This window comes from Myripristis murdjan, chromosome 9 (genome assembly GCF_902150065.1).
Source record: "Myripristis murdjan chromosome 9, fMyrMur1.1, whole genome shotgun sequence".
Classification (NCBI taxonomy): domain Eukaryota; kingdom Metazoa; phylum Chordata; class Actinopteri; order Holocentriformes; family Holocentridae; genus Myripristis; species Myripristis murdjan.
Window position 1 is genome coordinate 6,566,082 of NC_043988.1, and position 13,201 is coordinate 6,579,282.

The following is a 13,201-nucleotide window of genomic DNA, read 5'->3' on the forward strand; positions in this document are numbered from 1 at the left end:
ACACACACACACACACACAAACATACAGGAGCTATTTTCCCATCACAAAACAGGAAGCCATCCAAATCCCATTTATTTCACCTACAGCTGACACTGAGAAAAGCCATCAAAATTCCAGTGTAGATTCGACACCTTTTTGGCAAGAAGTGCAGGAGCAAGAAAAACCATCTTTGACACAGCTGCTGTACTTGTCAGGGTTCCTACAAAGTCTGCAAAGTATGGGAAATTAACTTGATACTTTGGACGACGTGAAAAGTTGGTTTGCATGAAATGTGTGGAAAAGCAATGACCTGACATACGTAACAACACATTTTATGTTGAAGTAGGGCCACTGTCACACCACGCATTTTGATATACAAGACTGAGCCTTCGCTGCAGAATGATATGGCCTCGTTCAAAGTCATATTGCTCTCCTCAGTATTAAAGCTTGAAAAATGTATGGCATTTTGAACGGGAAAACATGTAGGAACCCTGCCTTCTTCTACATCGATCGCACAGATAATAACAGAGGTAGGTGACGTAACAACTTCAAAAATGTGTATTGCTGGCATCCAGTGGTTAGACAAATTAAAAAATGTGCCAGTACTGCCCAGGCAGCAGAACACTGCTTCAGTGATTATGTAACATACTGCTGGAAACTGATCACAGGTGAGGTCAAACGGCTTCAATCTGACAGTGTGATCTAAAGTGGGACTCAAATTCTCCTCTAGGTGGCGTTAGTCAGCTTTAGTCTGAGCCTGAACTAATTGGAGCTTTTGGTGTTGAGCTTTTTCTCAACTGTAACGAGCATGTCACTGCAGATAAGAAGTTGGCAACAAGAAATACTTTCAAGCATATAAAATTCTCAGTATTTGAAATATGACAGTTTAGCATCTCACAATGACCTGTGTCTTGTATACAACAAACAATATTGGCTGGTTTTAACACTGTGTTCAGATCCTCATGATGCATTGTGACACCCACAGGGATAATGGCACAAGGTCTGCAGGCATCGGATTCACTCACGCCTCTCAATCAACTCTTCTAACGACTGTCTTTAACAGAAAACCTATCAAAACTGAAATAAGGCTTCCAAGGGTCCAGCCTGGAATCACAAAAGTTTGTGTCCGCCATATGCTGAGCATGTGGACACAAACTATGTTAATGGGTTAAGTAAATGGGTTAGATGGATTATATGGGTTTACCCTTTATCGTTTACCGCTCATTTTACTACAGGAAGTAGTCTGGTTCAAGTATCCCCGTGACTCACTTTAGGAACAAAAGAGCCCTGTGTTTGACTTAACCCCGGGTAAACCCTAAATCGTCTCACTGAAAAAGGCATCACTCACTCCACTGGAGTGTAAATTGTCAGATGAAATGGCAATTATTGCACCGGACATGGCGTGAACAGAAAGAAAAGAAAAAAAAAAAAAACAAGGTAGAATCAAGTGCAAATGTCTAAAACAAATCATATGACATGGGAGAATAATGGAATGAAAAAAGGGCAAAAGTAGCGATTATCAATTCCAAGTGACGGAGAAGCAGACAGCCCTAATCAATATAAGGGCAGAAGAAGCCAGCAGGATAACATAACCATTCCACACTCAACAAACTCGATTATGTCCTGATGAGGACAATGAACCCAGTGGTTCAAAATACAGAGATATTACTTTGTAAAACAATTAAAAGATAACATAATAATTGCATTCGGATCATCTGTCCACATGGGGAATCCATTTCAGATATCAGGCAAATGTGCGCACAAATGGTCAAATCAAATAATGTTAATGATTATTGCCAAGAATTTGACAGATAATGTATGTTTGATTGATAAATTTAAAAAAAAAAAAAAAAAAAGGTCATGTGCATGTAGCCTGTCAAAGACACATAACTGTTAACTATCTATAGAGTTTTCACTTCTCAAACATTCAAGATTTTCTACTTACGATGCTTTAAAATACAAACCCAGAAAGTCAGACATACTTTGTTGTTGTGTCATTCAAAGTATGGCGTGCAGAGATAAGCATGGGCAGGGCGTCAAAACAACAAGAGGGGTGGAGCACACCGAGCGTTGGAGAGTCTGTGAAAAAGTGTCTGGCGGGTAAAAACAACACAACATGTGGCTCTGGGAAAAGTTCTTGTCTTTCTGCCCAGATACAGACAGTGAACACTGGTAAAAGCCACAGCGGCCAAACATAATTTGTCCCTAGTGAAGAAATGAGCGACCTGGTTCCCTAAGCCAACAGCCATCTTGAGAAACATTCGTGGATCAAGTGCTCCCCCTGCTTCCACACATTCAGCCCTCTTTCGAGTGTCACTACAGCAAAAGCAACAGGACATTTGACTGTAGCGGCTAACCTCATGACAACACACAAAAAAAAACAAAAACAATACAGCGATAGAGACATGAAAACCTTGTGTGGCGGCCCAGTTCTTACAGATTAGAAAGTGTCCCCTCCTCCTCCCCGTGCTGCCTCTGGAGTCTCTCTGTCCAGTGGGAGCTGGTGAAGCGCTGCTGCACTGACATCGCAGAGCTTTGGGGGAGTGGGGGTGCGGCTCAGAGCTACAACATGGCTATGCTCTCCGGTGTACAGTTGAGATGGGTGGACGTGCTGCTTCCCCCAGGGGACTTAAGGCCCTTGGTCGCCCCACCCAGCGCTGCAGCCCTGGCCCCGGGGCCCATGATGACTCCCGAGCTGTGGTGAAGTGTCTGCTGCAGGCCCGCCATCATGGTCTCGCTGGTGACGGTGCCGAACTCGTAGGTGAAGGTGCCGTAGAAGACCAGGATGTCCACGGTGAAGACCCACTCACAGATGGCAGCGGCATGCTGCAGGACAAAGCTCTCATGGATGAAGAAGATGCCACCTGGAGGGCGGTGTTAAGGAGCCACATCTAGGTTGCGTGCATGATCATGAAAATTATGCAAATTGGTACTAAAGTGGAGAGAAAACAGGAAAGAGAACATGACAGAAGCAAAATGTAATGAGCCTGATCCAGGACACTACATGAACATGAAATGCAGTTTCACCTCAGTTTGCCCTCAGTGTGTAAATCTGTCATAAAACCAGTGATTAGGGCTGTACCAATATCAGCTGCTATTATACTGCATAGTAAATTCTTTCCACCTCCAATATTAAGGAAGTTTTGTAAATCATTATTATTTTTATATCACATGTCATATTAGAAGTCATTCCAGTACACTGTGGGAAGATTTTACTCAACAGTCTTTAAAACCTGCAGTGAAACCTGCCTTCCCTGCCTACAGAGTAACTAAACCCCACCTGTTGTACTCGATGGGAAGTGATATCACTTGTTAACCAAAGACCAGGCACCCTACTTTTCACCAGTAGAGGTCGGGCTTCACACAGATTTGGGGTTGGGGTTTAGTTACTGTATAAGGAGTTGCTAACCCACCTAAAAACGACTTCATTAGCTATCTGTTGCAAAAAGTAAAAGAATTACTTTCGCATTACTAAAAACAGAAACCCTTTGTGATGCCTTGTCTATGTTGATTACTGATATTTTCGAGGCTATATTGTATAATCGATGGATAGCCATCTGTGTCTATAATTCAGTCTGCAGTTTAAGGCTGGAAATCGCTGACAATATCTTTGTTTTTGTGCCAACACAAGATTCAGGATTCATATTAAACCTTGCTGATTTGAAAAAAGTAACTAAGGACTTGTTTACCTGAATTGAAAAACACATAGTAGGTTACTAGTAATCACAAAAAAGTAACACACCAACTCAAAATACTTGCAATGCATTATTTTACTGTATAAAAATATAAATAAAGCCTGAGTATTGTGGATATATATATATATATATATATATATATATATATATATATATATATATATATATATATATATAGTAAATATATAGTATATATAGTAAATACTGGTTTTCTATTCGTTCAAATCAAACATGTCTTGACCTCTGAGAGATCTAATTTCTAAGATATAGATTAAATGTCAGCACAAAATATCTGAAGCTATTTTCAGTTTCAAACCAAAAACAGCCATACTGGTATGCTACTACACTGAGGTTACACATCTGAGCATGCTGAAGCCATGTTCCTGCTGATCCTGTTTTGAGGCTGAAACAAACAGGCTGGCAGGCCCATATGTTCCCAGTATGGCCAATCTCAACAGGCCAGGCAGAAAGCAGAGCATCTGTCTCTTCTGCCTCCCAGCATAACTGTGGGACGGAGCAGGAGAACAACCAAGAGCTGCCTGTGGCAGCCTTGGACCAATGTGACACTACCTCTCATTATGTTGTGCACCCTCATATCAGTTCTTAGAGCAGCTCTGCAGCCAGCCACACGTCCCCTCCCTTCATGCTCCACCTCAACGACACACTGATCTCTTCAGCTGGAGAAGACTGAATATTCATCACTAAACAGACAATCAACACTCCATCAAGGTGCCAACTAGAGTCCAACTACAATCTTTGACTAAATGGGTCTTTCTCACAAAGTTCAACATTAAGCTCATTTTGAGATAAATAGCTTAACAACCCCAACCTCAGAGAACTAGTCTCATAAAGGTGGTAATCATCTTGCGTGTGAGGAGGCAGCCTTTTTGTATATTTGTTTTGAGATATCCTGAACTTAAGCTGCTCCAGAGGAAGTTAGCCAAAGGTAGCTTGCTAACCCACTAAGGCCAAATCTACAAATAGTCAATATTTCCTTTTGACTATTAAAATGTGTAAATAAAAGAGGGTTTCCCCCCCCTTTATTTACACATTTTTGCCACGTAATCTCTGCACTCCATGTTCATGTTCCTCTGTCCATACTGTGTGTTCCTGTTATTGGTACTTATGTCAGTACCGTACATTAATGTCTGTCCTATATTGACAAACCTTTAAGAATACAATTTGTAAAAATCTTTAATGTCTAAACAGATATTCATCTTTCTGTCTACACCATCTCAAGTGGAAAGCAAAGGATACTGAGGACGAGGGAGACCATGGCACCCAGTGCCAGTGCCACCCTGAAGTGGGCCATCCAGTAGTCCAAGGCGGTCACAGCCACCCGGTAGGTGAGCACACACTGCAGGCACACAAACAGCAGTCCTGCTGGGAATGCCACGCCAGCACCCACGTAGTGAAGAGACTTGGCATGGTCAACCTGCCAAGGAAACATACAGTCAGAGAGCATGTCGCTCCGGTCAAAGTTCTTGGTTTTGTTTCAAATCAAATAAAACAAAACCCCTCATTTGTCATCTTTTTTTTTTTTTTTTTTTGGACATTGAATCATTTGTTATTGTTGTGCCTTTGAAATCTGAAGAAATTCATTATTTCTTTCAAAAAGTGACCACAAAATAACGATTTATATTTAGAATTATTCTAATTCTATATGTAAATTTACAAGAAAAACTGAAAAGAAATCACAAGAAATTTAATCAAAAAAAACAAAACAAACAAACAAACAAACAAAAAAAAAACCAAGGGAAGCCCAAAAGAAGCATTACCTGGAAGTTGCCCACCATGACCAGGCCCACAGCGTTGGTGCAGCCAGACACCAGGGCACTGGTGTTGATCCAGCACCGGTGGCTGTGCTCTATCACCTGGGCGTAGCGCAGAAGGCACACCATCACCACTGCAGCACAGAGGAGCACATTTACACCGAATTCACACAGCATCCAACCACAAACGCCCTCTTGTTAACAGGATCATTGTCATAAGAGATAAAACAAAAACTGATAAATGGCACCATGTGACTGATCACTTTAAAAATTACAATAATTAATCAAAATGTTTACTGTCTAGAGAGGATAAATGCCATTTCCACTCAAAGCATCAAAATGGGAAATCAAATAAACAAGAAGGCAAAGGAAGGAGATGGAAGAGCCTGACTAAACACTTTTGAAAGTTCATCTCTGTCCTCTGAAAAATTTGTATTCAGCACTTTTCTTGGTGGAAGCTGCCATGAGTCTTGAGAATGTGAATGCTGACAGAATTTCTGTCTACCATAAATCACAGCAATGTACATTTTGGGCATTTACAGCCATCGATACACTCTCATCCGGAGTACATTTCACACATTACAAGCAATCAAAAGAAAAGGAGTGAAAGTCAAAACAGCACCAAGGCAGAGGGTTGTAATGAGAAGAGCAGAGATAATGGGGGAGGGGTGTAAAGACAGGTATAGGAGAACAAGGCAAGTAAACAAAGGAAAAGGAGCTAAGGAGGAGACTGAAATACTTAGGGAGCAAGAGGGAGAAGCAAATTGATCAATGGAGGCACAGAGGGAAAAAGAGAGGGAGAAAGTCAATTAAGATCCGAGGGGGAAAAATGGGGGCAGAACTGAGTGGTGATAAACATGACAGGAAGAGGAGTAATGGAAGAAGGTCATGGAGGATGAGGAGGGGGGAGTGGAAGGAAGACCGCATCTATTATTGATTAGAGAGCACAGGCTATTTAAAGCCCCTCTGCATCTCCCGAAGGCTGGTGGCTGCCACATGTAGCCACCCTGCAGCATTATGGGGAGTTCACATCAAACAGAAAATGGACACTCTGGACTCTTTTCAACTACACTACATGTTGGCTCTAGTGTTAAAGAGCACAAGCCGGTAACCTTAAATGTTCCCTCATGTGGATTTCACGACAGGCCAATGAGTCTGAATTACAATTCGGCTTTAATTTTTTAACTTGTGAATTAATGTGTAGGTATGTACTTAAAAATACCTGCAGAGCCGCACTGACTGATAACATCTTGCTCAAAAATGTGCTTTTTACTCTGTAGTTAAACAGCAGTGCAAATATAACCCTTGCCCAGCTTTGTTGTCACATTCTCATATACAGTCAAAATCAGCATACTCATAATAATAACAACAACAACAACTAAAATAATTATAACTAAATCAAAACAAAAAGGTGTCTCCTATTCTATGTATTTGATTTCTGTAGCTGGGTTAAGTTTTTTGTTCATGTTTGGATTTTTAAGCACAAGTACTGTCCATTTGCTCACTGGAGCCAACTACCTTCTAGCTGCAGTGCTAAGTGTGTCTAAGTGGTAAATGGGAAATGAACAGGATCCTCAACACACCTCAGTGAACTCTAGCTCACTTTACTCAGCATTATCCTCTAGCAGGAACATTATTTCCACCTGATGCACCAGCCAACTGCAAAGCTTTAATGCACGACTGCATACACTCTCTTGCACTGTTTTGCCTTGTACTGATCTTCTAAGTAAACTGTTTTACCTTATACTTTTGTAAAATTAACATTTACATTAGCTAATAAAAGGCCCCATTTCCCAAAAGTTCTGTTGACTGATGAAAAATGTCAAACCAGGGCTTTCAAGACTCTTAAAAATGAGATACCCCTTTTCTTTCAATGAGACTAATTTGGAAAATACATATAAAATTGACTAAATCACCTGGCTTGTCTAGGAAAATTCATGGACTTCTTTCTGACAGTAGTTTCCATGGTGTCTTGTGGTGTGTCGCTGTGCAGCTTACTTCCTAATTCTGCTTTCACATCTGATGCGTGACAGGGAAAGGTTTTGGGAAGCTTCTTAAGAAGTCACAAAGTGCCGGTCCGTGGAGAAATGGCAGCAAACAAAGTGCTTTTGTTTTGTATACACATCTGTCCTGACTCTGGCGTGAACGATTTAGTGCTTTTTAAGACCTTTTTTTTCATATTTATTTAAGTATAGCAGATAAGCATCAGGGTATGTTCTACATAATCGGTCCAGTGCAGAAGTACATAGGATTTCTCTCTACAGATATGCATGCCAGGTAAGTATGAAGTGAGCAGAGTTAATCTAGAGGAGGTGATTTCCCAACATTCCCAGGTAAATGTAGCAGGTAAGTATGTGTGTTATATGTTAACTCTGATACAGAAGAACTTGAATGAGTTTAACAAAAATCTAAAACTATATAATGACCTTCAAGACTTTTTAAAGGAGCTGCAGACACCTTGACTATAGTGCAGTACTGAAGGATTGTGCGTATTCAGTTGGTTTAAAGTTCTGAAAGGTCAACTGCATCTGCCAGTGTGTTTATGTGTATGTTACTTATCTAAATTACAGTCTTACCCATGAAGGCTCCAACGTTGCCAATCAGACTGAACAGGCAGCTCTCTGGTGGATAGGAGCCACACTTACTGCAGGGAGACAGAATGCCACTTATTAGACATCCAGATATTCTACCCAAAATACTAGATATGAAAAAGTGACAATGATTTGAATGTTGCCGTTCAGTCTACTGTCTGTTGTCATATGGTCCTCAATATGGTCCTCATATTACGTGTTGTCCTTGAACCATCAGCCACTATTTGTTGCTCTTTAAATCAGGTTTCTGCACTATTTACATCCAGACAAAGACTACTCTGTACATCTCCTGAACTAATGAAATAAAGTGATTTTGTTGACAAATCTATGAATCACATTCCCTGATTTTCTTCGTTGCCCTGTAGACAATATGGATCAGTCCTGGTACATTTATTTGTTCACTGGTTAGTCACATGAGACATCTTGGCCACCACTGAAGAAGCATTCCTTTGATAATAAAGATACACAAAAAGAGAAAAGATGCTTTTCACCACTGCATTGTGTCATTTTCAGATATACTCTGAATGCCCAAAGGGGGTGCTACAATTACAAATCAGAATTAAGCATTTTAATGATCAGTCATATCCCCCACAGTACAAGGTGGGATACCAAGACATCTGGTTTTCCCACTAGGGATCATTCATTACTAATTGGCAGTAGAGGACAAAATCATTCATAAAAAAGGTATCACTTGTTTTCTTTAGCCTTATTTTAACAGGGACCATGTGAGGTTACATTTGGATTAAAAAAAACAAAAAAAACATAAGCTTTAGATGAGGAATTACCAGTACATATGCTCTGAGAACAAAGACCACTGTGTCTCATGATGCTATTTAACAAAAGTTCTTCTGTAGCTACTTGCCAGTGGTCAGAGACTGATCTGCAGTTTGAACAAATGCAGTTTATGCAGGGTGTGGGTTAATGACTGTCGCAGCACCAGCACATAACAAGGTGCTAATTCATGGCTTGAGGCCTTCCCTGACAGACAATTGCTTCCTGTGTTGCAGTTACAGAAAGCAAGAACTGTGCAGAGAGACAGGGAGGCTGAATAGGAGACCTGATGAGGGGGATGTCCTGGATAGTGCAGCATGTCTTGGGGAAGCCTGGTCGGGGCAGCTCCTCTGTGCATGTTACATTGTAAGACCTGCAGCCAGCACACAATGAAGAGTTCAGTTTATTCAAGAGATGCCACACTGCAAGTTGAGATATTGAATTTTTAAGTCTGATTCAGAAATAATCACTCACCAGTTCTCTACTGGACAAACATGCTGATTCATCACAGCCATGGCGTAGCTGTAGGGTAAAAAGCACACCATTATGCAAAATGAGAAATGTCAGATGTCAAAAACACACAGCATCATAACACACACAGGGACTTAACCCTTCATGACACAAGTTCAACTACTGTCAACACAGATTATTACACCAGGCGGATAAGACAATTACTGGAGCTCATGGATCTGTGCAAACATTATGTGGGCCTGTGAATGAAATCACGTTTGCTGTCTGGACACATTTATGGTTATGTCATTCTCTCCATCTGTTATTTGTTATTATGTCAATAGTTAACAGTGCACATGAAAATGCTTCATATTAATTTATCTGTTGTGATAATCACAATATGTTTACTTTTTGCTCTAGTCTTGTGTATCGTTGTCTCTGTACTGCTACAAAGGCCCAATTTAACCACAAGGATCATTAAAGTTTCATCTAATTGAATCATCCAAACAATTTATGACATTACTGCAGTACAAAAATGTTTCCACACTCCAGCGTAGTTCACACATCAGTGGAGCAGAACTGCCACTCACACTATCCATATTCCTGTGATGGAGAAGGCAGAGAGGCTGACAGGCAGGACAATCCAGGCAGTCATTGGGCTGGCAGTGAGCTGACTTTGTCCAAAGCATGGGGGGAGAGGGTGAGCTCCGTGCCAGAGAGGCGACACAACACAGGGGAGGGTAGGGTGAGGGGTCAGGTGGGAGCGGGTAGGTGGTTGCAGGGGTCACTAACACATAGGGAAACACACAAGGGAGGGCATGAGAGGACGAAAGGGGAATGGCACACCAATTCTGTTCCTCAGAGCCCTGCAATCAGCAGCAATCTGAATGGAGAGTGAGAAAGGTGACATTAAAGAGAAGAAAATGCACTCTCAAACACCTTTTAACTGCGGTCATAAATCTGCAACGTTGTATGCGTTGTGGGAGTTATTTTTTGACAACATGCTTATTTAGGTGTGCCCACATTCCCTCAATCTACCTTGTCAACTTCAGTTAGAGATTTCCTTTCTTTCTTGCCTTTCAGTAACCCTGGGAGAATTCACCTGAACTTGAAAAGTGACAAAAAAACAACAACATACTGCTTCTTATTTGAAAGACAACATGCCTTGTAGCTGCATTGCATGCTGGTTTATTGAGTCTACTGCAGTGTTTTCTCTGTATTCATTTCGCGGTGGTGCAATGCTACAGCACCACTAAAAGAGAAAAAATTAACTTATACGACGCATTTTGCCTTACAAGTATCAAAAACTAAGTCTAGTCCAAAAGTTTTACAAGTAACAAGTACGTAATGATTAAAAACAAAACTGCAGTAATTGCCCAAAGCACTACAGCTGCACAAAATTATAGAGGAAACACTGCTACTGTTGGTGGAGAAATTGGTACTGCTGCCTCTTCTGTGAGTGACTTCTTTCTGTATGATTGCTGAATGCTGATGCAAAATGGTCACAGTACATAGATAGAAAGCCTCTGTGTTTAAACCGATGAACATACACCAAAACCTGATGTTTACTGAACCACTGCTGGACCATTTTCTGATATTAAAACTCCACTATAGTTGCACTGGAAATATCTCAATGTGATGTAACATCATCTATTATCCGTTATCTGGGGAATGTGAAAAATATGCAGCCAAACAGAAACATGAGATACATTACTACATGATCTTTTTAAGGTGAAATGTTTCACAGCGGATTTTTCCATTAAATAACACCAGATCAGATAGACTATGGGAAGACAGAGGGACAAGCACCTCTTAAAGATAGGAACACCAGCAATCGAGCTGTAAAAAGTACAATTATCCTGACAGATCTGTGGTAAAGTGTACGCTTGTTGGAATGAGGACTGAACCAAGGTCAGCTGCATGGTGGGAAAATAAGCATGGGATGTGTTGTCCTGTGCTTTTCCCCCAGTGGTATCATTTTGCACAGTGCACAGTTACACATATGACCTTCGCTCAAAGGGATTATACACTGAACTAAGAACTTGTCTCAAGGAAATCCAAATAAAAAGGAGCCCTTGTTCTCCAAGGAAAGTCACACTCACTAATAAGGCAGTCTAAAAAAAGGTTAGCATAGTTTTCACATAGCTGTGATATCTGTCATAATCATTATTATTGGAACACAGAAATACATAATGCAATTAAGGTGGCCATGACCCTCACTCGTCACTCATGGTGTGTGTGTTAGCTGACAACACTAAGGCCCCAACACTGTAAACAGCACACACACTCAGCATTTGGTTCGCTGATAAAATACTCAGCTTTGTGTAGAGATGGGGAAAAAATCCATTCATTCAAGTATGGCAATTCTTCTTTTTTTAAACATTTTTTATTAAAGTTTATTACTGAATTGATTACATTTTGCTGTCATATGAAACTACACAACCTGACGAATCCGTTGGCACCAGGCATGTTCTGGCAAGAGGACAAAATATCGCCTGAGGTCAACCTATGAATGAAAATGGGTTCTCTGGGTACTCACTGGTCCTCTTTGCCCATCTTATGCCAATCCCATGCAGTCTGCAAACCATGCAGATTTTTGTATACAGTACTAATGTGTTATTATTATTAATGTGTTATTATTCATGTAGGATGATGTAAGGCAGAGCATTTTTTAAAAACTTGACATCAATGTATCAACTTATTGTGACCTCTAGGTTAACCAGAGCCTCTTGAAACTTTTCACCCACAAACTGGAAGTTATTGAAAAAAACAACCAAAATCACAATAAACCATAATATTAAATCGCAATACATATCAAATCGGCTCCCAAGTTTCGTGATAGTATCGAATCAGGAGATGAGCATATCACCCCTAGTTTTGTGATTGATTGACATGACTGATGTGTCGACTGGCTGATATTCAGGGTGCTTGTCCACCATGTCAGCATGCTGGGCTGTTAATTAACTGAAGTGGTTTAGGTAGCCGGTGGCTCCCTTCCCCTGATCCAGGACTCTGTGAGAATTTACCAGGCATTATTCCCAAAACGTCCTGCATCAGAGCCAACTAACGGTCCCGCTGCACATATGCAATTTGATAAGATAAAATAAGCTGCATTTATTGACAGCAACTAATTTTGGTTAGGATTAAAGAGCTGACACTTTTACCATAAAACCAAATATTATAGGGGACAACTCGCCGATAACGTTGTACCATTATAACTATCAAAGCACTAGCGTTATATACGTTAGCACTTATCTCACTATATGGTCCGCTACACCGTGAACAACAACTTTGAATCAGTTCTACAATATAATTCATATTAAAACACATTTAATAATAATAACAGTAATGGTACAAAGCGTGCTCGTACAGACAAACAAAAGAGGGAACATTACTGAGCTCGCCAGCCAGCTGTCGTGAACCGGTAACGTTAGCCTTGTTAGCTAACAGCTAGTTAGCTTGTTAGCTCGGAGCTAACAGGCTCTCTCGTCTTGACACTCGCCCGCCGCCGCATTTCCGCTAGCCTAATCATAAACCCGTCAGTGAGACACGTTTAGAGCACAAGAACACAAAAATGTATGATAAGTCGACAAAAACACCAGGTTTCACCTACCTCGATCCTGCTGTGCCCACCTCAACAACCTTGGTTTCCCTTTAAAAGCAGTATTTCTGTCTTACTGTGAAGCTATCCACAAAAGCTTCCGGTTATAATTTTCACAGTAACATTACACTAATTCACAAAGTATGTTGCTATATACATCCGACAACATAGACCGACCTTTAATTCCCTGTATTTGGTTACATTAAAGCTGCAGCTTCACTCCAAAAACGTCATTAATTTGGTAATAGCTGAAGTTTTCCATCAAACCCCAAATGATACATTTGCTGCTTTTATTTTGACTGCTTCCGGTTTTACATTTATTAACGATAACCAGCTTGACC

The 13,201-nt window shown here is 40.7% G+C and overlaps 1 protein-coding gene across 2 annotated transcripts; it reads right to left on the minus strand.

Moving 5' to 3' along the window:
* Positions 1-62: 62 nt before the first annotated feature.
* On the minus strand, positions 63-12,948 carry tmem150aa (transmembrane protein 150Aa). Of its 2 annotated transcripts, none has more exons than XM_030059774.1 (8): positions 12,873-12,948; positions 9,850-10,142; positions 9,284-9,331; positions 9,096-9,182; positions 8,024-8,091; positions 5,454-5,581; positions 4,933-5,110; positions 63-2,844 (listed from the first exon to the last, which is right to left on the minus strand). In XM_030059774.1, the coding sequence occupies exons 2-8, from the start codon at positions 9,912-9,914 to the stop codon at positions 2,543-2,545; spliced, it is 876 nt and encodes a 291-aa protein (XP_029915634.1). In that variant the 5' UTR covers positions 9,915-10,142; positions 12,873-12,948; the 3' UTR covers positions 63-2,542. The 2 variants fall into 2 exon arrangements, with proteins under 2 accessions (XP_029915634.1, XP_029915635.1); XM_030059775.1 differs by having other exon boundaries at positions 9,850-10,046; positions 12,873-12,931.
* Positions 12,949-13,201: the final 253 nt, after the last annotated feature.